Source organism: Lepisosteus platostomus, chromosome 7 (assembly GCF_059453375.1).
Source record: "Lepisosteus platostomus isolate fLepPlt1 chromosome 7, fLepPlt1.hap1, whole genome shotgun sequence".
In the NCBI taxonomy this organism is placed as follows: Eukaryota; Metazoa; Chordata; class Actinopteri; order Semionotiformes; family Lepisosteidae; genus Lepisosteus; species Lepisosteus platostomus.
In genome coordinates this window covers 33,214,669-33,242,057 of record NC_142617.1, presented here as the reverse complement: position 1 = coordinate 33,242,057, position 27,389 = coordinate 33,214,669, and the positions used below count along the sequence as shown (strand labels likewise).

Sequence of the window (27,389 nt, the reverse complement as noted above, 5' to 3'; positions counted from 1 at the left end):
AAAACATTGCTAAAGGAATGTCCTGTGGGTCAATTGGAAAACTATGGGAATGATTTAGGGAGAAAATTTTATATTTATATAGTCTATAAATAGTATATATATGCAATGTACTCTAATTTATGTCTCCTTGCCTTGATTAACATGATGAGACAGAGTCCTGCCCTATGGCAAGAGGTGCTCCTGTGTATTTGGCAGCCTGAGTGTCTATAGGACCTGAACCATGACAGTACCAGGGCTGTATGATAGATTTTGGCATCCTCCAGCCATAGTTCTGCAACATAGAAATACTCAATAGCTGCATCTCTTCAAAAAACCTTCAAAAAAACCTCTGGAGTTTGCCTTTTTCCTGAGCCTCAGTTACATCCTGCAGATTGCAATAAGTTTTTCTGGAAGCAGCACTTTAGACTGGAAAAGATTGTTTAATTCATGATGCTGACTGGTGTTCTGTTTTAATGGAGTTTTCTGTTTAGTTCATTACTGTCAAACAAGAGACAGCATTGAAGATGTTTGAAAACACTTGGGGTTTTGAACACTGAGGCCCAGAAGTCAGTTCATCTTAGTCTTCCTCTCTCAGGGCAAGCTGGCTGTAGGTATCAATGACAAAGGTTCGACAGCTCTCATAGGTATGCTGGCCATTTTAGGAGAAGTGACCTAAGAAGTCACCCTACTCTTTATTAATTGTGGTGCTGGGGACATAAGATGGACAGGGGCCTGAAAACACCTGACTACTGTCATATTACAGTTTATTTCCATGCTAATTCTTTTGTTTTACAACCCCTGTGCTTAGCTGGGGTAGTTTATTTAATACTGTTGAGCTTTAAAGTTGCAGGCATGGATATGCTCTATTCCCACACCATTAGTGAAACTGAAGCTGCTGCAGTAGATCAGTTGGCATGGGTTATGGTTGTCCTTGCAATCTGATTTTAAAATAAAAACTGAAACTTGTAGCACTTAACTTGACCAAATAAGTGGTACAAATAATGTGACTATTGCTACAGCTCCACTGGGCTTTAATCAGTTTGTCTGTGTGTATCTGAGTAGTGACTGTTCTGAGTTATGTGCACACTTCACATGCACAGTCAGTACTCTTCAGCCACTCAGTTATTCTCGATTTGTACAAAGTAAGCATGTGCTAGATACATCGCTGCAGTCTTCAGTGTTCCTGGTACAGCAGACAGAAGCTGCAATGTTTGTCTACGGACCTGACTACAATGTACAAATGCTGTTTATGATGGGAAATAATATTGTCAATCTTTCGTGTAAAAACTTCTTAAATAAATGTTCCTTTCTGCTGTGGTACACAGTTTTTTTTGTTATCTCCACTCCAGCTTGTTGCTCAATTTTTAATTCAGGGATCCCGTTTTTTAAAATGCACTTACTGCACGATAGGGGAATGCTTGGTTACATCTTTTATTAAAGTGTCAGATCTACAAATCGAGAGATAGGAGTAAGTACAGATGTGAATCTTTTTCATTAACATTTTCAGTGTCTTCACCTTGGAAGAAAATTGAGATAAATACAAGTAATGTTAAGACTGCCATAAGCTCTCACTTGGCTATCTGTGCTGGAGGAGCTTTGTTTAATTTCTTTCACTTGTTTCCTTTTAAAATGCTTAACATATTTCACTCCAAACACAGGGCATCAACTCTTCATGATACCTAATAAAACTAGTAATTTTCAAAACAAGACTGCCACATCGTCTCTTTTCAACAGTAAACTTTTTTAACAAGTTTCCCAGTGTCCTCTGCATTTCCATGTATTCATTCAATTATCTCAAAATTTCCAGAAAAAGTAGGATCATTGATCTTGATTAAAAAAATTAAAAACCTTGATATGATTGCAAGCACAGAGCACTCACTGGTATGCTAAACGCCACACGGTCTCCTTACACAGGAGCTGGGTTGTCCAGTATTTTCTGGATGTAGCTGCAGACGATGCAGTGCAGCTGCCCGGAGGTGGCAGAGAAGATCTCCTTGGCCAGGGCCCTGGTCTTCTCCGAGCCGCTCCACATCGCTCGATACAAGGGCAGCGTGTACTTCTGCTTTCCCTGCAAGACAGCCGGATAATTCATGGCAACGAAATAAGACAGTACCTGTGAGTGTCCAGAGAGCTGCAGGACTAAGTGCTGGAACCACCTTCACCTCCAGCAACGTTAAGCCAGAGGGTGGGGAAAACATGCTCCTTTTCTACAACTGCATTCACGCGCCGTCTTTCAGGACATACAGAGCCTCCTCAACCTACTCTGCATTTTGTGTTTTACGTTAAGTAGTTACTATTCTTACTGGTTCTTGAAAGAAGCCGAAGTATCGGCTTCAATGGCTTTGGTGGGCAGCTTGTTAACACTTCCACAACCCTTTGCTCTGCAGGAAGTGCCTTCTGTTCTCACTTTTAAACACACTGTCACAGTTTCCACCTCTGCCCCCCAATTTGTTTTTCACTTTTGATTCTAAAGAAGGCTACTGGGCTGATTTTGTCACTGTGTTGGAGGACTTTGAATACTTGAATGAGGTCCCCTTGTAGTGTTCTCGTAATGTTCAGCTCCTTCAGACTGGCAGTGTATGCCCCCCAGTGGGGCCCTGCTGTTGTGCCACTGGATCAGGTATTCCCTGTACTTATTAAACCTGATCAGTCAGACCACTCAAACCAGCCTCCCTTTGGCCCGGAAGGAGAAACTGCGTCACTGCAGGAGCTGAGACCCCTGCACGGTTTGTAAAGTGATTCAGTATCAATGCGCGTCACCGTGACCCCTGACCTGGCAGCTGAGGAAAGCCCTGACGTGCTGGAAGCCGGGCTCGTACTGGTTCTTCAGGACGATCTGGGCCCAGCGCAGGCGCAGCTCGGCATTGTGGGACCCCACGATGTGCGGATACTGCTGGGTAAACCTCTCGAGGTGACCTGACCACAGACAGAGTAAGAAAGCCAGAGAGGTCAGTATCCGACGTCCTCCAGGAGTTGCAAACTCCCAGAAGACACATGGAGAACTGGATCATGAGCATCCATGAGGAAAGGGGGGGAGAGAAGAAAGAGACAATCATCTGGCAGTTGCAAATAACAACTGTTCTGACATCTATACCTACCTACCAAGGCAAAAGTCCCGGACACTACAGCTCCCAGAATCCCTCACAGGGCCAGTAAGATGAACACATATCCCACATCCCATTTGTACAGCCACACTGTTGCCCCTTGTCTAAACTGGGCACCTCCAACCCTGGGCACTAGTCAACTCCATGGGACTAGACTTCACAGGACACACTTCAGATACCATGTGAAACTTCTGCAGTCCTCAAGGAACACAAAACTGGCAATCACTCACCAGTTTATTTACTCAAGTGATTACAACATCACTCACTTTCAGATCACTTTCATTCACTGCAAAAACATTGTCAGTTTTCTTGGAATTACTGAAGATTAAGCGGGAAATATCTGGCCTCAGAGGCACGGTGCCAAGACATACATCTGTAGAGGAACAAGTCTGAAGAGGACTCCACAGTCTCCAATCTAGAGTCTCAATTTCCTGTCAGACACTCACTAGGCCAATTAATGCCACTTTGAAAAGATTAATGATAACAATACAATACTATGCAGAATTTCTGAACAAACAAGTTAATAATAGTTTCAAACGAAGCACCAATACTATGTCTCCTTCTAATGAGTCTGAATATTTAACAATAATAAACAACTTTAGCTATTGTTAATTCTTGAAAAAGTATGTGAAACACTGACTAGCCTTCTCTTTAGTGCTGTATGTTGCGAGACATCCTTCCTTGTGAATGGAAAAATCTTTAGTTGTGCAAAATAATTTTAACACCTTTGGCAGTACGTGGCTCAAGTCTGCCATCTAGTGGTGAACGGTAATATCACACCAGTGCCTTTAACGGAGGAAGACCAGACTTGAGATGAGAATGTGTCCCTCCTCAAGGACTCCCCATTCCAGTTTCAGTGGATGACAAGGTGAATCTGTGCTGGTGGAAAGAGCATGACAAGTGCAGTTCCTCACCAGTGGGCAGTGGAGACTTCTCCAGGACCTTATCCAGGAAGTAGACAGTCTGGTAGGTCCTCCAGGGCACCGGGTCAATGGCAGCGATGGCTACCACATCCAGCTGTTCCTCTGCCCACAGTGCTGCCAGACTCTTCGCTGGCTTCATCAGGCTCTGACCGGCCGACAGGTCGGGCAGGTAGGGTGGCCAGCCGGGCACTTTCAGCCAGCGGTCAAACTCCAGCCCTGCAGCACAGCCGGAGGAGAAGACAGGACACATCACCACCAATAATTCCTTACACGGACATAACACTTTTCTGGACACTTCACTCAAAGCACTTTACAGGTAATGGGGACTCGCCTCCACCACCACCACCAGTGTGCAGCCCCACCTGGATGATGCGACAGCAGCCATCGTGACCAGTACCCTCACCACACACCAGCTATCAGTGGGGAGGAGAACAGAGTGATGACACCAGTTCAGAGATGGGGATTATTAGGAGGCCATGACTGGTAAAGACCAATGGGAAATTTGGCCAGGACATTGGGGTAACACCCCTACTCTTTTCAAGAAACACCCTGGAATTTTTAATGACCACAGAGAGTCAGGACCTCAGTTTTACATCTCATCAGAAGGATGGCGCCTTTCTACAGTACAGTGTCCCCGTCACTATACTGGGGCATTAGGACCCGCACAGACTGTCTTGTTTCCTCTACTGTCTTTCCAGCCATGTGTATAGACAGTTGTGATTTGAGTGAAGGGCGAACGTGATGGCTGCGAATCTCGCATCTCGGGTCGCAACCGAGCGCAGCATCCAGTTGGCCTGAGTGCCAAGCTGCAGGCCCAGCTCCACTCCTAGTGGCTGACTGTTCGATGAGCAAAGCTGGAAAAATGTCGCCCATCAGGAGCAGGACTGTTTCCTGTCACCACAAGCGACAGAAACCTCAAAAAATAAAACTGCTCAACACAAAGAAATGCACTGCCTGCATAGGTGCTGGCTTCTGCGTGGCTCGCGATTATCTAATGGCAGTTTTCCCAAAAACACGGAAAATGGGAGCGAAGGGGCACTTTTGACAGGCTGGCTGGATTGGAATCCTGTAATGGCCAGAGAGGAGAGGGCAGGCCGGTTCTGTTATCGAGCACCCTGCTCCCTCAAAGGAGAACCCTACCTTCGAACCGGTGGACGTCCTTCTCCTTCAGGTCCGGGAAGTACTCCAGGTAAAACTCCAGGGTGTCCTCGGCCACCACACTGCGGAACTTGAACTTGTCCACGTAGGCCTGGAGAGAAAACATACACTAGCGCTATGCTCTCAGCACCGGTACCTAAGGGCAGGCCTGGACAGGGGGGCAAAGGTCACCTGGCTATCAGCTGCTAACCCTCAAGGACTGGAGCTGCTCACCACTTTGGTCTTGACTGAAGCCACTCCAGATCTGCATATACCTCCCCTAAACCACTGGTCCCAGCGTGCCCTTCACGGGCTGACTGAATCCAGTTCTCCCAGCTCTTCAGATGATGGTGCATTAAAGAGAGCAGGGAATCCCACTAACACCCCCATTACAGATTTTCATAAAGTACATGTATAAAAAAAAAGCCAGATGAGCCTGATCTCATGCTGACAACAGTGCTCTTCCACTCTGAGGGACAGGAATCAGGAGTGAAACTGGAGACCAGCATGACCCAGGCTGGCTGGGGGGGGGGTTCCTGGATTATATTACCAAGTGCACTGAGGGGTGACAGGACAGAGGAGCGAGTACTAGGCTGCGATCAGCATTTGGAATCGTTTCTGCCAAATCCTGTTCCTTAAGGGTGTGGAGATTTACAGCCATGCGTCTGACTGTGTGGCTTCTGCACAGCCTGCTGACACTCAAGCTCTGGCACCTCTCCTTATTAAAGAGTCTGTGACGGTCTACATCCTCCCCCCCCCCCCCCCCCCAACAGGACGATTCCCATGCAAGGGGAGCGATGACACCGACCCTGAGGAAAGAATCGAATCGGCTTTGGTCCCCCGTCAGGTGGGCCAGGTAGGAGACGAAGCAGAAGCCCTTCTCGTAGGGGGTCTCGTTGTAGGTCTCATCGGGGTCCACGCCTGTGGTGGGGGCAGACAGATGAGGATCGGTTCAGGGTGTGGTAATGCAGAAGCGTCCAGCTCTTTGTTTTGCTACTGTCGAGCGGACGGAGAAACAGTGAGCAGGTCAGGCTCTTAGTTTAAATAAAGATCATGAAAGGGTTAAAACGAACCATCTCCTCTCAATATTCTTTATTTGCAGGGTGGTAACAGTTTATTTGCACTGAATAATATTTAACGTAAAATTTGTCAATTGTATAAAACCCTCAGTTTCTTACACTATAATATTCCTTATATGTGACGTTTGAGTTTCCTAATTATCTAGGAACATGGTTAAATTTAATCTTAAGTAACATAAGGCACATCTGGTAATGTTAATTCTCAAGTTACGTGTGTAACCTTTGATTCAGTTACAAATAAGAGGTCGTATTAGAAGAGGTCATTTAATTTTGCCTGTAATACGGGGTCACTTCTGCTCTTAGTTTAAATTAACAAAGATAACAAAAGGATTAAAACTAATGGCCTGCTCTCAATGGTGATCCCATGCTTGTAGTCGCCTGGACCTGCAGGGCACCGAGGGCGAGCTTTATCAGGTCGGCTTCAGCGAACATCACGCATATACGTGATGTTCCCCACAGCCGCCCCCACAGCCGAAAACGAACAGCCGCCTTTCAAATCGATCGCCCCGGCTTTCCCAAGGTGCTCCGACAGCCGCGCGGCGCACAGGAGCGGGCCGAGCTGACCTGGCTCGATCTTGACCCTCAGCTTGTTGAGCGGGTGCTGCTGTCCGGTGTTGTCCATGTGCTGGCGCAGCAGGGCCCTGCCAGTGGCCGCCTCCAGGCAGGTGTAGGCCTCCCCTGGGGAAGGGAGGAGAGTCAGGTGGCACAAGCGGGCATCTCAAATGACATTCAGCAAAGGTGACCCGTTCACAGGATACCGCTTTTGGAGCTTGAAGGATGAAAAAAATACCATATTTTCCAGATTTATAATTTAACTTAGTATATAAGGACGGCGCCCTTTTACAGTATAGTGTCCCCGTCACTATACTGGGGCATTAGGTCCCACACAGACCGCAGGGTGAGCGCCCCCTGCTGGTCCCCCAACTTCCAGCAGCAACCTTAGTTTTTCCCAGGAGGTCTCTCATCCAGGTACAGACCAGGCTCACACCTGCTGAGCTTCAATGGGCTGCCATTTGTGACCTGCAGGGTGATATGGCTGCTAGTTATGGAGAAACAAAGGCAAGAAGGTCCCGCTACTCGAGTTTGGGCTCTTGAGAGCTTTTCAATAGAAGAGCACGGCGGGTCGCGCGGCCGGGACAGCGGGCCATCACGTCCTGGCGTACCGAAGATCTCCTTGCAGACGCGGCGCTGGGCGTACATGGTGAAGCCCTCGTTGAGCCAGAAGTCGCCCCAGTTGGCGTTGGTGACGAGGTTGCCGAACCAGCTGTGGCAGATCTCGTGCACGATGACGCCGGCCAGCGAGCGGTCCCCGGCCAGCAGGCAGGGCGTGACGAAGGTCAGGCAGGGGTTTTCCATGCCGCCGAAGGGGAAGGAGGGGGGCATGAACAGCACGTCGTACCTGAGAGGCAACAGCGCGCAGGTTTGTGCTCCACATCACCATCCTTTGTGCCTCCTTCAGGCGTGCAGAAGTTCAACTGCACTTCTCACGCACCACAAACAGAACTGCCAGGCTGCGGCCGTGACACTGTCCTGATTTTTGTGTTTTGGGGGCGAACAGAAAACCTTCTCTCTAAACGGTTTGTGTATTACCAGCCCCTTTCAAAGATGTTAATGTTAAGGTGGTACCTCCTGCAATCCTGACTCCAGAAGCTCTAGCTCATCTCTAATTTATTTAAGGCCTGGAACAGGGATCTCTGGGTTTAATCCCAGCTGAGCTGCCCCGTTACGCAGCCGGTCCGATCCAGGGAAGTCTAGTTCTGGCCCAGTTCTGGTCCTGGAGGGTTGGCATCTCTGCAGATCTTCAAGGTCTCTTTAAAGCAGCAGCTCTCGAAGAGCGGGGAGCTGCTGTTAAACTGGTCCAGTTAAGCCAATAACAAGGTGACTGGAATTGTAACAGTCTAGACAGAATGGAAATCTGCAGATTCACTGTCCCTCCAGGACCAGGATAAACCAGCACTGGTGTAATTAACCCCATACAGTAATCCTTCGTTATTCAATCTTAATATGTTCCTCAAAAATTGCTTGGAGCAAGAAACCTGTTATAAACAGAAATTCAATTCCCATTAATTCTGGATTTATAAAAATTTTTTTTACAGCAGTTGCTCGTATAGCAAGGAACTACTGTACTTGTAATCTTTTTTTTACCAGGCTCTGGCAGTCATTAATAATGATAACATTTTATTTTTATACAATCCAATGGTTTACTGATCCTGTTAGTCATTAACTACATATAGGCCTGGAACAGAATGCATCTGAAAGTGCTCTGGCTGGGCAGAACGGCCTCAGGGAAGTGACCCCTTTCTGAGCGAAGAGGCCTGTCTCTCTCCGTCAGGCCGTGCGAGCCCGCTACTGCCCAGCAGGTCACAGTGTTGTGCCCTGTCGGGTTTTTTAAAACGGCGGTCTGGAGGAAGCTGCCTGATGCAATGACTTCATCACCCTTAATTCATTTCTGCCCATGGAGCACCGGGATCCTGATGTAAATGGCTCTGAAGCAGCAGTTTCGAAAACAAATTATAATCACGTGTCTTAATATAGATAAGTTAAGCACAGCTGCACACACACGCCTCCAGAAATACAACCTGGACTGACCAACTACCGTCCTTGAGTGCCAGACTCCTTTAATTTTTAAATGAACTTTTAGATTCAGACCTAGAAAAGACAGGACACATTTTTCTGGATAATTGACTCCGAAAACTGCAAACAGAGGTCAAATCCTGACAGGGGACCCCGCAGTCCCTCAGGCCTGGAGGTATGTTTGACCCCCCCCCCCCCCCACAGTAGCGGGGCTACTCACCTGCCCCACACGTAGGGCCCGAACAGCTTCTCCCCCACAGCCAGGAACTCCTCGATCACACCGTCGAACTCCTGCTGGGCCGCCGGCAGCAGGCAGGGCTCGGTCCACACCCGCGTCCTGCAGGGAGGGACAGAGGTACAGCGGACAGCCGGCAGGACAAGCAGCTCCACTACGAATTACTGGACCCTTCCAATATCCGTCATCTTATTTCGACCTCACCTGGTGCACGGCGAGATCAATATTAACACACAGGCTGGCCTTTCTCCACAAAGCACACCAGATGGAGACTATCCTATTAACGCTTCAGTTGAGTGACTCCACTCTTCGGCTGGACTGGACTGGGTTCAGCAATCTGACATAATCTCAGCATTTACAACTGGAGAAGAAGAGTCTGCATGTCAAGGTCCTTCACATGAACAGAGTTTTCTCCTGACAGGTGATGTGTGGTCCCATCAGCACCCCTGGCCAAATCTCCTGGAAAGTGCCGTTCCAACCTTCAACCCCAGTACTCTCACTGCAACCCTACACGGAGATGATCCTGCTGGATAACGGGCACGTGAGCGGACTGCACCCATTTTAAAACCTTGTGGGACGCAAGCGGAGTCAAACCTGTCTTTTTTACAACATTTTAACCTGTGGGTGGTGCTAATTTTTTGGCCAGTTAGTGTATTTAAGTGGTGGGTCAGGGATCTGTGTACAAATTGAGATACCTGGTGAATGCAAGAAGATATTCATGTTACATTACATCTCAGCACTGATCTTATTTGGGACCAATAAGCAAAAAAACACCTTCTGTTGCATTTAAAAAAAGAAAAAATCGTACAACTTTGTTCTCTACATTTGACATGATTTTGTGTAGTACTTTGAGATCAGGTTGTTAAAACTTACTTTGTAAATGGGGGAAAAAAAGACCGAACCTGTGATGATCAAACAGAACAGGCCAATGTTTGCTGAAAAAAGAAATGACTGACACTCTGTAGTCTCCACTAAGGTGGTTTGTTTTTAAATCAGACTTCAAACAGGCTGCTTACATTCAAGAGGATGTGAAGAACGAAGATTGATGACTAACGTACACAGCAGTTTCCTTGTGCAAGGGCTTTGGCACTGATAAGAAGGCTCAAGGATCAAGCGAGCTGGCACTCGCCGCTGTGAAGAGGCCGAGCTCAAAGTGTTCTCGGAAGAATCCAGGTTGATTCTCTCCTGGCGGCAGACAGGAGCCCCTCAAACGCAGCCCGACGAGGAACAGGCCCTTGCAAGTTTTCAAAGCAAAGTTTGTTTTCAAAGGTAATCTGAATGAGGTGCAGACAATTAGAAAATAGTTTCAAGCCCACATGCCTCAGGCCTGATTTTATTGCAAATCATTATCTGTATTCTGGAGGTCAGCTGCAGGGGATCACAATCTAGAGGATACCGAGGTGCTTCTTGAGGTTAAATCACATTGGATTTTGATTCTGTGCTGTGCTTATTTTGTAATTTTGCATGGTATGCTGACGTCTCATGGCATTTGAAAGTTTCTCGTGAAGAAACTCTAGAGGCTGAGATCAACCATTGAACAACGAGCATGAGATTTACAGCACAGGATTACAAATATGGTCTTCAACCACAAGAACAGCTCCGCTGGAAGAACCGCAATCTGTAGATATTACCATTGAAGCCAATGGGAAAGGTGAGCATTACCGCTGTATAACCCAAACCCACATTATGTAGAGATCTTCACCGTCATGGAGGATCTGGTCATGGAAGTGACAGCATGAACAAAGGGAAATGAAAAACGGAACTTAAACTGCTCATCTCATCAGTACAGAGGCGTTACAGCAGAGCTGGTCCTAAAGAAGGCACTATAGGACTTCAGGTCTTCCTTCTTCCACAGCTCTTAGTTCCCAGAACTGAGCTAACCGTTACCTCCACTGGATTTTTATGCATCAAAACACACCAGCCAGATGGTCAGAGCTGCGCAGCTGTGGCCTGGAGCCAAGAAGTTTAAAACTGGCCCAGGAAGGAAAATCCCGCTGTTCAGCACCACTGTAGGGGGCGCAGTGGACCACGCTGGGGTGCGACTGTAAAGGTACAGTGCTAGAGCCCTGCAGCAGAAATTCAGAGCTGTTCCTGCTGCCACCTGTACCCATGCGTCTACGCTACAGGATGTGGCTCGCTACAGCGGCCTCATTCAAGCATTCAAACACCTCCAAGGCCCTGGCAAAGACAATCCAGGGGACTGCTACAGAATCAGTGAGTTGCCTCTTTACACAAAGAGCTGTGGGAGAGTGGAACAAGCTACCGAGCCATGTCTGTGAGGCTTCCGAGAACTGCTGGAGGAGATCCTGGGTAAGATTAGTTACTGACTACCCATGGGGTAGCTGCTGCAGGTTGCCTGTCCCCCAGTTGGGCTCACCTGGGGCCCACCTGGGCTGACACCAGCTCCCCCACAGCCAAAGCCACCAGGTAGGATGGGATGGGCTGCTCCATGGTGAACAGGAAGACGTTGTCGGCCTTGCGGTGCTGCCATGTAGTGGTGCTCATCACTGCAGTGAACCCCTCTGGGACCTGTGTGCAGCAGGGACACAAGGCCACAGGGGTCAGATGCAAACAGAGAGGCCGTCCCCAGGGTCTGACACCCTGCCCGGCTACACAGATCTGAGGCAACACGAGCAGCGCTTGCTGCTGGAGAACTGAAAGGGATCTTCCAGCAGCACAGCAGGTTTCTTAGTGCTTTTCAATCTCTCATTTGTTAAAGGTTTTCATAAGGAAAAAAAAGCCCAACAATGTAATAATCATTTGATGCATCAATTGCATTTAAAGTGGACCATAGGAGGTGCATCTTTACACCAAGGGTGGTAGGAGTGTGCAACAAGCTACGCAACCATGCAGTTTTAATCAGTACTCCAGTTTCTTTTAAGAAACAGTTGGATGAGGTCCTCCAGTCAGGACAGGAGGCAATTCTGTACACAAAGGGTGGTGGGAGTGGGGAACAAGCTGCCCAGCCATGTGGTGTTGAAGTTAAAAATGACTGGGCGAGATCCTCAGATCTATAAGCAAAAGGGGCAGGAGGGCTGGATGTCCTCCTCGTCCCCAGTCTTTCCCATTTTGTGTTCTCCTGATGGGACAGTGAAGACGAGGCTGGGGCCCCCAAGCCCTGCTGGGGGGGTGCGGCTGGGGGGCATCGCAGCTGCCTCACCTTGATGGAGGCGGAGTACGTGCTCTTTACCGCCGGCGTGTCGCAGCAGGGGAAGAAGGACCGGTTTAGCACGGCCTGGCCTTGCGTGAAGACGAAGGGCTTCGTCCTCCCCGCCGTCTGCTCGGGCTCCAGCCAGCACACCTGCAGCGGCGGAGGGGGGAGAGAGGCAGACAGGCGGAGCCTTGAGACGGGGCCATGCGGAGACCGTAACCTGCACCGCGGCAGAGGTTCCTCCTCCCCAGCGGCCTGTGGAAGCCTGGGAACGGGCTCCGGTTGAGCACCGGGAAACCAGAGCTGTGAACTTGTGTCAACATACAGAAATGGGCGTGTGAAGTTGAAAAGAAATATACCTTTACCAGGAAAACGAGAAGCTTTCTTGAAGCAGGTATTACCAGGGCCAGCACAGTGCCAAGCCCCTGTGAAATGTTTAGGGCCTACGAAGGAGGGAAACACTAGTGACTAACGAAAAACGAGCTGAAACAACACACTTGCGATCGACTCGAGGTGCTCCAAATCAATAATCATACATGATCTAGCGGCTGTTCTAGAAACTAGGAGCTGCTCCATCAATCATTCGAATAGTTTAAAGCGCAGCATGTCAATCGACGCAATTCAATTAGCGTTTACCCTTCTTTTCCCACATTTCAAAGGGAAAGTGCCTGGGGCCTACGAACACCAAAATCCGGCACTGGGAATGACTGGACAGACATGACAATGCCAATTCACTGTGCAGACTGACACTTGTCTTCAGCAGGGAGTCTGAGATACATGCTTTGCACCAAGTTGGAGATGCTGTCTTGTGGGATTCAAACTTACACTTTCACAGTTGGTTTTTGCATGTGCCTGTTCATTGGTCTCAGTCTCATATGCGTTGCATTATCCAACCTCATCCCACAGATGTTCACTGGGGCTCAAGCCTAGTAAGTAGGATACATTCATAGGAACGGTAGCAAGTGAGATCCCAAGATCGGATCAACATAGTGTCGTCAATCACTGCAACTAGACACACCTGTCAAGAGCATCTCAGTCAGACCTCCCTTCTGCAGATCAGCACCACGCTCCCTGGTCTCCGCCAGAGTGGTCTACACAACACCTTGGTCAGTAAAGAGCAGTGGGGAGTCCGCCTAAGACATTACTCCAACACACCAATGACTGGAAAAGATTGCTGTCATGATAAGTGGGGGACAGTGGTTCCTTTCTGTTCCTGTTTCTGTGTTAAGAAACAGAATTTAACAGATTTAATCACCTCATTTCCTGTAGCCAATCAACTCTCTCATTCACAAAACAATTTAGCGATTGTGTCAAAGTGATACACCTGATCGAGTCACCAGCGATCAATTAAAACAATGTTACCAAACTTGCAGCTCAGATTCCCAAACAGGTCCAACCAGAGAGCTAGACAACGGTGAGTGAAATAAAGTTATTTTGGTTCCCAATATTTCTTTAAATATGTTAGTGGGAAAAAAAGCATTTTTAACCCAAATGTCAGCAGAACTTATCTTATAAGTTTGGAAGTCACATATTCAGGACTGAACTTCTATTACTGTACAGACGTCGCAAACCGCAGGCAGGATTTACGATTCCAGAAATCACAAGGTCTTTTTATTTGGCAAAAAATGAAACTGAAACAGGCTTTTCGTACTAAAGAAAACTAAAAACAGCCAACAAATTCAGTTAAAGAACATTAAAACTAGAGAACGACCCCGGACACTTCAAGACAGCAGGACTTGTGGATTGACATCGATCTGAACACCTGAGTGAACGCTGACGCACACAAATTCTACTAAATTTTGTAAATCTATCGTACTCGTTAATGATAAAACTCCGTACGAGAACCTGAACTAAATCTGTTGGTTTACAGTAATAGAAACGGTGATCTCTCCCACACATCAGACTGCTGTCACAAACCCACTAATACGGAGTGGTCTGGGACTAATGAGATCACTTTACTCAAACGTGCAACAACACCGTTTAAACTTGAACCACAAGCACTAATTTGGGAGTCCAGCCAAAATCCTTCATATTAATTCTCGCTCTCTCTCATTTGTCGGCTAAAGGCATCCTTTACTCTCCCCCTGGTTTGTAAAACTGATGTATCCTTACCCCTGGTCCATCGGTCGCGCAGTACTTGATCGCGACCTGAAACTCATCCTTGCTTTTCCACGGGTTGGGAAATCTCAGCACCAGCGTGGTGCCGTAGCTGGTGAATCCTCGCGTCTCGAACTGCGCCGCCGTCCACTCCGTGCCGCCGACCCCGAGGAAGGACACCTCCTGCAGCCTCAGGGACGGGTGGACGTCCAGGCGCAACTCGCTCTGGGAATCCCGTAGGCATCTCACTTGCAGCGTCTCGGATCCCCGCAACTGCCTCTGCTCAAAATCCACCTCCAAGTCCAGGTGGAAGTGCTTAATGCGGAAGTGCCTGTAGCTGGAGTCGCTGGCCACGTCTTCCGCCCGGTCCGAGTGCAGCGAGAGCGACTCTTCCATCTCCCTGAGCTTGACTACGCGAGGAGCTGCTATCCTGTAACACCGTGTCCTCCCTGTCTGCCGGGTCTGGAGCCTGCTGTGCAGGCGAGAGTGACAACACGTGACGACCAGTCTCTTGCTGACGCCTGCACTAATTGAAGCCTTCATCCCCGGATAGGTACCGTATTTACGCACCCGAGCCTCGGGGCGCACGCACTAAATTCAGATTAAATTGAAAAATTAAGACCTCAGCACAGTAAGAACTAATATAATTGCCCAAGGTTGTGCACTTCCTAATATTCATTGCATATATTCAGGAATTGTGCCACCGGTCACCCAAAGATTATCCTGATAGGGACTGCCACAGCATTCTGGTGCGTTTATGTACATTCAGACGATCCCGCCGCCAAACTCACATAATTTCAACGACCCTTTAACGATACTGAATAATGTTTTTATATTGTTTACGTTATTTACTTAGACGACTAAAGTTTGTCCCGAAGAGCTACAATACGTCAGTTTTTATAGGACAGACCAGGCGTTTAGGTGTTTAGACTTTGTAATGGTATATTGGCGTGCAGTACACGCTTAGCGCCCTCGTCCGGTGCAGTGTTATAATACACCCTCGCTGGTTTCTCTTTTTATGTGCTTATTGGCTCTCGTTAAGTCTGATACTAAATACCCCAATGGGGTGGAGTTCTTTTTTAATTAAATAGTGGAAGCCTATAAAGATTTTCCACGTTCACCTTTGACACTGCTATAGTTCGAAGGTCGGATAGTTGTAAAAGTGATGATCCTATGGCAGGCGTACTGGGACGTATAAACTGTGACGGAAAATAGGGTACAACGACAAACAAGATTGCAGACAGATCCCTGATTTCAGAAGCGCTTTTAATGTCACCTTATTCTGACTCGCCATATCTAATGAATTGAAACTTAATCAAAAACAAAAGATTGCACCTGAAAATAGCTACGGTAACTTCGTACCTGCAGTGTGACAAAACCGTTTTGAGTAAGGCGGTCCAGCACTCAAACACCATTTGCCCAGTTACAGTAACTGAATTTTAGCGTTGCAATTCTAATACTGATATAATTAATATCTGTGAACATGGCGTTCCTGTGAAGACTGCCAGCGAACTGCCATTTAATTTCTTTTGTTACCAATACACAACCTGGATTACCAATTCCTGCAGTTTAAAAACCATGAGGTCAAATGACTCCAATGTTGGTATCAATGTGTTGAACATACTGTACTCTTACTACCTGACACTGTTGTTTCTGTGTGCACCCGCCATTTTGTTCTCATAACTCTGATAAATAAAGTGGTGTATTTTATTTTGAATACAGTATACCTGAGGGCAAAATTTCCCTTGTGGGTTAATTGGTGTTGGAGTGAGCAGCATCCCTCACCACACTTGGGAAGGCAAATTTCCAGCATAAACTCACCTTGCATAGACCTGTTCTTGACTGCTTTATTGACATTCTACGGGTTATTTCTCGTACATGGAAAGCTGTAGGTGTGCACCCTCTTCTTGAATAAATGTGCATGGCTGGTGATGACAGTGATTTGAGGTGTCTTCATCAGGTCGGGGTGTTTCTGATCTCGAAACAAGTTTCTTTAATATGAAAAATAGAAGCAGGTTTGATTCTTCTTAAATGACAGAGCTGGGAGGAGTGCAGAGCTACCCAAGTTTAGCACCGCTTGAATTCAAGCCCCGCTTGCTCGCTGTCCGATGTGTAGTTGTACTTGTAGTAGTACTTCTACTGAATTGTTTGTTCAAAGCTCTGACGTTCCAGGGCAGTGAGAATAGGAAGCTCTATCCGTTGGTGTATATGACGTGGCATTACCTTCCTGTTTGGCTTTTTCTTCATTTACAATAGAGTATGCTGATATATGTATGTGCAAGTGTGCTGTAGCTCTTTTGTCAATTATTAAATCTCCAAAATGCATGGGTGCAAAGAAACTGTAAAAAGATGAACTCAGGTTTGGTCTTGTCTGCGTATTACTGAAGGCACCGTAGGATCACGAAGATGACCAAAATATAAGATCTGATTTCTTTAGTTTTGCTACATTGAGACCCACGGGTTTCAGTAAAGAAAGACGCAAGAGCTTGTAAACACGTAAGAACACCAAATTCCATTCATTAAAAAAGACAATACAAAATCCAGACATCATTTTTTACATGAGCAATAACAATTTTCAAGTGCAAATACCATTATCAACTCTATGATACATCATCATAGCAAACTCTTATTTTTTTTTTAAAAAAAAGGCAATAAAACAAAAATGAGTGTGTGTTTGTGTTCAGGCTGATGCGCTGGGAAAGGAAGAGGAGGAAGAGGGTGGTTGAACAGTGATATGCGGAAACGGAATAACGAAAAAAAGCCGATATAAATATGAGACTCAAGAGAACTGATGCAGCTTGGCTTCTTTCATAACATTCAAGAAAACAGCGACGGCAGCCTGGGCTCTACTGTCCTCATGATGCGTCTCTGGTCATGAAGGTGCAGTGGAACACCTGGAAATGTGTTCTTGTAGTATGAAAACCATGCGATTTGTTCATTTTTTAATGCAATTACTGCTAAACTTGTACCAACAAACAAGATTATTCTATTTGTAGAAATATTGTGCAGTGATGTGCACATTTAATAGGGTTCTTGAATTATAGAGCTTTGTACCCAAAAAAGTACTGTACATGACATTTTCATAAACCTATCTAACCTGAAGCAGCATAACAACTAAATCCAAGTTAAGGTTTTATTGGAGGTTTATTTGAAGTCATCTTACTGGCATATGAAATTCTACCTAATCAGCATTTTTCCTGGGTTACGATACTACAAATAGTATGACTGGTAATAGTACTGACTGCTGTCCACCTATTTTGTGAAGATAATCAAAACCAAACTTCAAGGCAGTCTTTTTTACTATTTTGCTATGTTAAAGTCTATGTATTAGTTTTCTCTAAACATTTTAAAATGATCTGATATGTGTGGCATATGGACATAAATTAAATTTGTTAACCTAATTTTTCTATTTTGACAATTTACCAGGGTTTTAAAAAAAGAGTGGTTTCACATTCACAGCAAATGAATGTTTACAGAAGTACTGGGGCGTTCTAATAAACTTGCACACTATGTGTATTAACAGTATATATGCACCACTAGGAAGTTTCAATAATGTGAAGAACTTTGTTTTAAGACCTGTAAAGTTGTTCATCCGCAAGGATGTTCTTTAGATATATACATGTATATTACTATTTAAATTAAAATGACATCCATTTTTAAGGGACATGAAAACGTTTAGATCCTGTTTTGTTTTTAAATACAACCCAAGTGCCAGTCGCTGTATTTCAAAAGTAACGTAAGAATATATTCTTTAAAAAAATAAAAAAGACATTCCATTGTACAGTTTTGGCAGGTATAAATATTGTTCTTCCCTTGCTGTATACAAAAGAACAACAAAAGAAGACTAAAATCATTGCACTTTTACAACAAAGGTAGGATGGTGGGTCTAGATCTAGTGCATAAAATAAAAAAGTATAATCTTGCCACTGAGGCAGTCTTTGGAAGAGCTGATTTTGGTGGGACAGAGTTGGAGGGGGAGAAGGGTATTAGCAGAGGACTTGGCTTCTTTGGGTGAAGGGGTATTCATTTGGGGTGGGCCACCTGGAAAACCTGGGCTCAAACTTCATTACAGTCAGTTAATTACAACAATGAATCAAGATCTCAGGGTCACAGCTGTGACTTAAACGAGGCCTAAGCATTATCTGAATAACTTGCCAGTTTTGAATACTTGCTATAGTATGCCTTAACTGCTCCTTTCATATATCGTCTTCTGTCACGTTTTTCAATTCTCTCTTTTCTATCAGATCCATTTTTTTTTCCAACAAAAGTAGCTCCTTCTGGGGGAAACCCTTAAATATTCAAGGGTTCGAATCAAAACCAAGTTTAAAAGTGACCATTGAAGTGAGCACCTGATGTCCCAGGAACATTTTTTTTTCCGTCTCTGTTAAGGGACCGTTTTTAATGTGAAGCACATTAAAACACATTGTGATCACAGACTCGGGTTTCTCTAGGTTTCCTATACTGTGTTTTTTGGAAGCACTTAATGTGTGCTGAAAATAGAGGTTTCTGTTTGGAGAAGCTATTTAACTTGGAATATAAGAACAGTTTAAAAGGAAGCAACACAAACTAATACAATCCAACAAGAAACGGACATAAAAAGATAAGAAATCAAACTGTTTTAACAGCAAGACCTTAAGAAGCATTGCTCTAAGAGCCTGAATATAGTAATGCTCTGAACATAGTTAAGATGTACAAAACAATAAGAGATACCAGAGCTCAAGTCCCATTTTAGGAAAAGGAGACTACATAAGAGTCCAACAAGAAAGCACTTTACCACTTTCACACATCTGGTGAAAATTTCAATTCATTTTAAGTATGTAAAAGTTCCTTATTGTTTTTATAAGGATGTTCTTTCACCTTGAAAGGAAGCAGCTGTGATGGAGACAGTTCTCGCTGCAGCTAAAGCACAGGGTTTTGCGAACGTCTTTCACGGGACTTCAGACAAACAAAAAATGGACACAACAACAAGTGGCGATAAATAAAGATGGGGGGGGGGGAAGAGCCAATCAAACCAAAATCTGGTCTGACTCAATGAGAAGACTGGAGTCAGCTCGGTGGGTGACATCCGCCGGTAGAAACAAAAGCCGAAAAAAATGAAAATCTGCATAGTGACGTATGTTTTAAAAGCCATAAAAAGAGAGTCTCTTTGTCATCTTGTTGCTGCTGTGGGCTATGTAGCTGGCTCGCTGGCCCTGGGGCTACTTGTATGGTCTGAGGAAGGCCGAGACTTTGCTGCTGAGCAGGCGGATGAAGGATCGTGGAAGCATCTCCTTGGACTCCCGGGTGGTGTAGTTGAAGTAGTGGTTTGGGTGAGCCAGCACATCAAACAGGGTTTTAATCAGCTTCTTATCCTGCCAAGGATAACAGCAAGCTCACGTCAAGAGCACACCGACAGAGTTCAACTGCTTTTTATGTCAGGTTTGCAAAGCGTAAACTGTGCCCTGCTCTTTCACATTTTATGGGGTGGGGCTGTAGAAAACAAAATGCATTTGCATTATCAAAGACCAGTGATGTCAGGCTAGGAGCCGGCAACTCAGATTGAAAATGAAAGCTCAGCTGCATCAGCCAGTTCAAAGGAACAAATAATTCCATGTTGAAAACAGAAAGGAGAAATGCACAATTTGGGGTGTTAATCCTTTTTCGGGGTTCTCTACAGCCCAAATGTTGTGTTGCTCCTTTCTCTTTTTTTTTATCACGGAATTCACCACTACGTGTTTCTTTGCAGCTGACGCATGCCAATTGAACATCAACCTGAGTGGATCCACACTGGTCTGGACTATCCCAATATACTTGTTTTGAAACTTTTAAACTGGTTAACATGATACATTAAAAAACCTTTCCCAATTCCACTATCTAGTGTAAGGATGAGAGGTTTTGGATTAGTTTTGAGACATCCCAAAATTAGGGTTTAAAAAAGCCCAAAAGGAAAGATCCAGATGACTGCAGAAACAGGGCCTCACCTTCAGGATCTCTTGGTGGTTTTCAGACGCATACAGCCTGCCATCTCTCACAATGTCCTCCACCAGCTGTTCATAGTCCTCTGCAAAACAGAGTGCAGATACAGTATTAGGCACACACAGTGTGAATCCAGTACAAAACACATCAGCCTCTAACCTATGGTTGCTTTCAGACTTGTCTGTCAGTGTTAAGTCTACAAATATTCGGACATTTCAGCATACCGTAGAACATGATTTTTTCAAGGCATATATTTTGTGAACAATACATTTTACTGCTTCTAAACACCGCAGTGTGGGATCAAAGAGTAAGTAGGGGAGGTATGGGGCAAATAAAATATATATGATTGTTCACATGGCAAAATAAATATGCTTCAAAACGTGCTGGACACATTACTGTATTAGTATTCATGTTATAATGGCATTGACAAATATGTACAAAGGAACAATGTAAACATTTTGATATTACGTGAATACTATTGCCCAAAGCAGTACAGGGATTTGTGAAAGGTCAAAAAGGTCAACAGCAGAGGAAAAATATTGGTACTGCTAACTCTACACTTCTGCTCCTTCATTTATAGACAGCAGTTCCTATGTATGATGTAATTTCCCATGACGAGCTAGCCTTTAGGTGCACCCTACTGTATGTTCAGGCATGACTTATGGTAGAAAGCTATGTTTTAAGAAGTGTACCTATATTCATAGTTTGCTAAAGATCTCCACGACATCTAACATATCTCCAACAGAGACATTCACCATTGTGAATACTACCTTTGGCTTGGTTCTGAAATGTTTCTTATGGGACGGTGTTCACATGCTTCTTTAGATGACTGTCTGTGAACTCTGGTGCTGTGAACATTGTTACAAGTTGTGAACACTGTTGGACGCTGTGAACACTGTTGGACGCTGTGAACACTGTTGGATGCTGTGAACACTGTTAGGAGTTGTGACTACTTGAACACTGTTGGGTGCTTAGAACACTGTTGGGTGTTTAAACACTGTTAGGTGCTCTGAACACTGTAGGGTGTTGTGAACACCATTGGGTTTTGTGAACACCGTTGGACGTTGTGAACATTGCTAGGTGCTGTGAACACCGTTGGGTGTTATGAACACCGTTGGGTGTTGTGAACGATGTTAGGTGCTGTGAACACTGTTGGGTGTTGTGAACACTGTAAGGAGTTGTGAACGCTTGAACACCGTTGGGTGCTGTGAACACCGTTGGGTGCTGTGAACACTGTAGGGTGTGTGAACACTGTTGGGTGCTGCGCACACCGTTGGGTGTCGTGAACACTGTGCTAGGCCTTTACCATCGTACGTGACATAGGGGATCTGGAAGCCCCTGGCACTGTTGGCCTCGTTGGATTTGAAGTTGATCCAGAGGCGGCGAGAGCGCGCCGTGAAGGCAATGGGACGCTCGTATGTCTGACACGTCTCGTAGGTGGTGATGGAGGTTGGAGAGGCTGGAGGATAATGGGCAAAAGAGGGAGACAGAAGCAGTGTGTACGACGTCAGTAATGCTGATTAGTAATGCCTTAATTAGAAATTGTTCAGGACATTTTGTTATGTTACAAATCGCAGACGAACATTAAGCTTCAACACCAACACAACAAATAAACACATTCAAGAAGAACTACAGATACAGAACCTTGCTATTTAAAATGAGCAGCTGTGACAAACAATATGTAAAACACACAACAATGGAGCTCAAAAAAACTATCCGCTCTCGTGTAACAAGCTGGGCCAGGGGTACACAGTCATGCAAAAAGCTGATATTTTAACAATGGATTGAAATGTATTTTGTAAAAGTGGGGCAATTCTACCATGTTTTAGGGATAATATTTAACAGTGCAGTGATCTAAACAAAAAAGCTATCAAGCAACGAGAACTCCTTCTAATTAAACTTTTTTTTGCCACTGCTATTACATTAGCTGTCATCTTCCTTTTGACATATTCTAGTACTGCATATAAATCAGGTTATTTCGTGGTGTTCTAGTCCTTGTTTAACATAGCTGTTTCATTACTGACATGCTACCGCATCGTGTTGAGGCGATATTGTGGTGTGACTGAGGGCTGAACTCACAGTTTTTGCGCATCACCAGCACGTCCCCACATTCGTCCTCGGAGGGCAGGAAGATCTCGGGCACCACAATGAGGATCTTGCGCTTGGGTGGGGGGTTGATGTTCCAAGTGCACTCCACATTGGCAGGGTAGTTGCCCGGGTAATTGGGTGACTCGATATAGCCAGTGTACTCGCCCAGTTCGCCACCACACTCCCGGTCTGTATTGTGAACACAAACATGTACAAGAACGCACACATGACAGACAGGACAAGTTTAGATATTCCACTGTGAGAACTCAGACGGAGTCAGAGAAGGGCGAGGCATGTCTGAAGGGCCTTACTCTTGCACTGGGAGACAGTGGTGGCGCCGTCAAAGTCTGTGGTGGTGTTGCCAGGGCAGGAGATACAGTAGTTCTGGCGGAAGTCTGGCTGATAGGTGCCTACTGGGCAACGAATGCATCGATGGACTGTAGTATTGTAGTAGTGACCAGGAGAACACTGAACTGCAGAGAACAGAGACAGGACATGGATTAGTAAGGCCAAAGAATAGGTGAGGAACATAACATTCTGCACTATAATGGCCTAGCAGAACTCATAGTTATACACTGAAGTGGGGCTATGTCTGGGGTACAACAAATATCATAACAGAAACATAAATCAGCTGTCCTTAGGAAGAGGGTTAGGGCTAGGGTTTGAAACACGTTTTTTTAGTTTTATGCTGAAGCCACTGAAGAAGTGTAAAGTGTAAAAATATTTCTGGTTCTAGATGGCGGCTCCCTATTTAAAGAAAAAAACATACTTTAGTTTGGCCTAGTGTTATCTCTGGGAAATATAACCTCAAGGACGCGGCTTGTAGCACCACCTTTGCGAACCCTGAATGGGGTTCTCTAGGGAGAAGGCTAGCTCACCTTTGGCCTCGCAGTCGTGGAAGGAACTGGCACCCTCCCACTTGGTGCTCAACCCCCCGCCACAGGGGAAACACAAGGTCCGGCCTGTGTCTGGCTGGTATGTTCCATGTGGGCATGGCTGACAGGGCTTGAACCCGTCGGTGGAGTAATGCCCTGTGGGGCACTGACCTGAGCACAGCAGAAAGAAGGAACACAGCTACATTATTACTTGCTCAAAATATAGAATATAACTGGGGTATACCGGTTCTACATTAGGTTCATTTATGTAATGAAACAGGTAAAGATTTATTCCATGTTGAAAGGAAAACAAATGAAAGAAAAGAAAAAAATGTACCACCCGAAGAAGGCTCCACAGGCGAAATGTTGTGTTTCATTACTTTTGCTATCAGCATGGAATGAAACCTGTTTCTTCTAGCCTACCCATACTGACTCAGCTACGTACTGTACTTCAGCTTCGTTTATGTTAAAGCATATTTATCGAGTAAGATATACAATATCTTCCAGGAATTATCATCACACATTCGATTATTATAATAATAATTCCTTGCTTTTCATCCCAAAAGATCACAAAGCCCTTTAAATAATGGATGAAACCCTCTTCATCTACCTCTGCAGTACAGCACTAACGTAGATGATGCACAGCAGCCCTGCTACACAGCAGATCATGTAGAGAAGTGTGAAATTACTTCACTAAATACATTAAGAGGTAACTTTAAGGAGGCCAGATTGTGCAAGGTAAGAGTGGAATTTCGCCAGAGCAGCGTAGTTTATATCTATGCTCTTACATGGAGTGACGGGGTCTTTAATGACCCTAATCAGGACTGTGGTTTTAATGTCTTACCCAGTGGACACTGTCTCCTACAGCACAGAACTCTTTATCACTGGGGCACTGGTTCTGTAAATTCTGGTCCAGGGGAAAGAGAGCCCCCTACTATTCCACTAACACCATTTACAGGATCATCCCAGTTTTCCTTACAGGTCTCCCATCCCAGTATAGATAAGGATTCGCTGCTGCTTAGCTTTTGAGATCTGATTAAATCAAGCTTAAAGCTGATAATATCACCATTAATAATGGTTAATTATTATTAGATTATATATACAAATACATTGGTAAAGAATGTGAGAATGCATATACACAGCTGTGACATATTAAATATAAAAAATGGGAAAAATATTAGGCTTTTGATGAAACACTCTGTTGTGTTGTGCTCATTTACATAAGTATGACAGTGCTTGGTTTGTTAAAACACAACAACTGTTTAGTCGGATTTTGCTTTGTGACAGAAAAACCCTAGTCATTTGAGAAATGAGACATCTGGAGAAAGGCTGCAAGAGTACTCTGGACATACCTGCACAGGATGTTATATTTCGAGCACCAGAAGGTCCATGGCCTTCACTTCCAGGGCAGAGGTCACAGGCCAGCTGCCCCTCCTTCTCTTGGAAGGTGCCTGGTGGGCACGGAAGGCACCGTTCCTGCTCCCCATGGTAGTAGGAGCCGGGCACACATCTGACTGAAAAAGCAGCAAAGACATGAGTGAGAGACTGTGTGCAGTGTGACAGATACAGAAGCATGTTTTTTAAATGACAAAGCTTCTCATTCAGTCCTCTTTTTTTAGGCTAATTTACTGTAAAGAACTCTAGTCTTATACAGGATAAAAACAAATGAGTAACACAACATTTTGAAAAGCTTTTTTTAAAATAAATGGAATTTAATCTGCATTTTACGTGTCTTTCCCATATAGTCTCCCTATATACTCCTCAGATAGACCATATCAATACAGTATGAGCAATTGTTTGACACACATATATGGTGCCTGTTCTGTCACTAAGTGTGGTAAGTGTGTTAAGATACAAAATAAACTGTTTACTGCCTATGTTTGCTTTTCAACACTTCTTAGCTCTATGGCTGTGTCTCTCAGTCGGAGATGCTGCCGTCAGCCCCTTCCTTACCACAGCGCCCACTCTCTCTCTCCCGACCCGGTCCACAGTTCTCCTGCTTCTCGGTGGCTCCCGCCAGCTTTTGGGCCACCTCATAATCCAGACCAGCCACACGGATCAGGAAGCGTTCCTGGTTGATGGATTTCTTCAGGGTCTTGATGTAGGACTTCACCTGCTTCTCCATACGTTGTCTTAGGCAGTTCAGATTGCAGTTTCCTGTGGAAATGCAGGGGCACAGGCAGATTATATCTGAGCGGGGGGACACATAAAGACATAGGTGCACATCAACATCACAATAACCCATTCTCCTTATTCACCCTGTTTCCAATGGTATTGATTACATCCTCTTTGATTTCAGGGTAATCTATGTAGCATTATATAATCAATAAAGAACATCCTTCAACCTGATCAATAACAAGATTAGGAAAACATTTGTCTTCTAACACTTAGGCACAAGATGACTATTCTCCAAAAGACAATGCTTTCCCTTATTGGACAGGCATCAATGCTTTGAACCGCAAGACACTTCCACCAGAATACAGGTTACAAAAAACATCACTGTGACGATCCACCTTGTAAGCCTTCCTGTAACAAAGCAAAAACAGTTAAGAAAGAAAAGAAAAGTTGTTTCTTGGATTAAGGAGAGGTGGGCCAGCTACAGAATTTGTTAACCATTTGAAGCTCTAGGACAGACAGTGATCAGTTCTTTATTTTTTTTTCAGAATGCCTGGTTACTCCTGGTTAGGACAGCACCCTGGAGCCCTTCCTGGAAACACAGGGTGAGAGGCAGGACTATGCCCTGCCCAGCAGATACGATGCCGGGTCTCTTTGCTGAGACGTTTGCAGCATGTTTCCGGTCCGCTCTGTGTCTCCTCACCTGTGACATCACCGGGCTTGATCTCTGCTTCCAGCTCCAGCGTGATCCTGGTCACCTCCTTGTTGGGGGGGTTGCGGGTACGGCGGCCCTTTGCTTTCTTGGAGGAGTCACACTTCAGGTTGACGAAGGTGACGAAGCAGTCGCTGCAGGGCTGCCCACTCCCTGGGGAAAAGCAGACATAGACACTGAGAGGCATGCAGGGGGAGGTGGGGTGGGGGGGGGGTTCAGTGTGTGAGGCTGGCCTTGAAATTGGCTTTGCAAGACAGTGATGACCTTTGATTCTGGAGTCTGCTGCCGCTGCTGGTGGACATATTTTTAAATACGGAATCACTACAATTCCTCCACAACTCCAAAACAGTGTGAAATCTATAGCTGAACCCTGGGTTTCAGTGACAACGGGATACAGAGCCCTGGCATACGAAAAAAAGCAGCTGCTTCACATCAGCAAGTTTAAAACAGAACAGACACAAACCCATCTGTGTCTGGAAATGTGGCTTTGTGTGTCATGTAAGGCCTTACACAGATATAATGCAGTAGGGTTATAATTATACTGTAGGTGCAGAGGAGCACCACACTAATTCAGGGCTGTTTAACACCGCAAGGCTGTAAGCATTCATTATTTTGTAGTAATATGCCCCCTGTGGTACAGATTTCTTTCACTTTAAGAGTGAGCAACATATTCCTCACATCTCTCTTCTGAGACATTTTATGAAGGGAGTGAGTGTGTAGACCTGTACACACACTCCCTCACACGCTCACGCCCATCATGTCTCACCTGGCCCCAGCTGGCGCCCACCCTCTTCCTGGCGGCCCTTCAGTTTGGGGTGCAGGTGACACTTGGCGTCTTTGATCTTGAAAGAGGCTTTGTGCTTCACTGGTGGAGCCAGAGTCTCTACAGACAAACAGAGCAGTGTGTGGTGTTAACCTGACACAGCAGGACCAGTTCTCTCTCCCTTTACCCTCACCTCTCTGATACCACAGTGACCCCATACGCTTACTCTGCTTCAGCTTCCCTTAATCACAATCATTTCCCTAAGTGTCATGACACTTGCATTCCAAGAGGACAAAAAATACAGGAATTAATGATAATCAGAATAACAAACTTCAGCACAGTGCAACGAAAATGTTACCCGATCCTGTGATTGCAAGGAAAATGTTACCCGATCCTGTGATTTCATTAAAAATGTTCACCTGCGTCATAACCCGAACATCATTTCTGATTTGCAATTACTTCAATGATCTCTGGTGTCAAAATGTTTCTTATTCTCTTTTGAATTGGTACACAATAATTATAATATAGTATCAGCCAAAGAAAAAGGAAAGGAGAGTTCACAAAAAGACAGCAACAAAAAAGTGAATCATTGAAAAGATTTT

The 27,389-nt window shown here is 45.3% G+C and overlaps 2 protein-coding genes and 1 long non-coding RNA gene across 5 annotated transcripts in view; 1 reads left to right on the top strand and 2 right to left on the bottom strand.

Annotated features, from left to right (window-relative positions):
- Positions 1-1,394: 1,394 nt before the first annotated feature.
- Positions 1,395-15,156, bottom strand: rnpep (arginyl aminopeptidase (aminopeptidase B)). The gene is made up of 11 exons (XM_088639904.1): positions 14,295-15,156; positions 12,192-12,332; positions 11,409-11,560; positions 9,017-9,133; positions 7,386-7,621; positions 6,787-6,900; positions 5,952-6,064; positions 5,147-5,255; positions 3,998-4,222; positions 2,753-2,895; positions 1,395-2,047 (listed from the first exon to the last, which is right to left on the bottom strand). The coding sequence occupies exons 1-11, from the start codon at positions 14,820-14,822 to the stop codon at positions 1,886-1,888; spliced, it is 2,040 nt and encodes a 679-aa protein (XP_088496030.1). The 5' UTR covers positions 14,823-15,156; the 3' UTR covers positions 1,395-1,885.
- On the top strand, positions 14,695-27,062 carry LOC148658555 (uncharacterized). The gene is made up of 2 exons (XR_015940100.1): positions 14,695-14,832; positions 25,861-27,062. It is a non-coding gene; the product is annotated as an uncharacterized LOC148658555 (long non-coding RNA).
- scube3 (signal peptide, CUB domain, EGF-like 3) overlaps positions 16,773-27,389 on the bottom strand; it is a 114,184-nt gene continuing 103,567 nt past the window's right edge. For all 3 annotated transcript variants that reach the window (XM_088639900.1, XM_088639899.1, XM_088639903.1), the window contains 10 exons: positions 26,791-26,907; positions 26,016-26,177; positions 25,151-25,354; positions 24,550-24,711; positions 23,201-23,368; positions 22,634-22,795; positions 22,314-22,511; positions 21,541-21,693; positions 20,240-20,319; positions 16,773-19,630 (listed from right to left, as the gene is read on the bottom strand). In XM_088639900.1, the coding sequence (XP_088496026.1) occupies positions 19,478-19,630; positions 20,240-20,319; positions 21,541-21,693; positions 22,314-22,511; positions 22,634-22,795; positions 23,201-23,368; positions 24,550-24,711; positions 25,151-25,354; positions 26,016-26,177; positions 26,791-26,907 (1,559 nt within the window). In that variant the 3' untranslated portion in view covers positions 16,773-19,477. The remainder of the gene's footprint in view (positions 19,631-20,239; positions 20,320-21,540; positions 21,694-22,313; positions 22,512-22,633; positions 22,796-23,200; positions 23,369-24,549; positions 24,712-25,150; positions 25,355-26,015; positions 26,178-26,790; positions 26,908-27,389) is intronic.

Bases quoted from the DNA above. Each gene is read 5' to 3' on its own strand.
- rnpep (XM_088639904.1), bottom strand. From the start codon at position 14,822: ATGAAGGCTTCAATTAGTGCAGGCGTCAGCAAGAGACTGGTCGTCACG. The intron at 12,333-14,294 runs GTAAGGATACAT...CCGCCGCTGCAG, and splicing joins GCGCGACCGATGGACCAGGG to GTGTGCTGGCTGGAGCCCGA. The intron at 9,134-11,408 runs GTGAGCCCAACT...CCCTCCCTGCAG, and splicing joins TCAGCCCAGGTGGGCCCCAG to GACGCGGGTGTGGACCGAGC.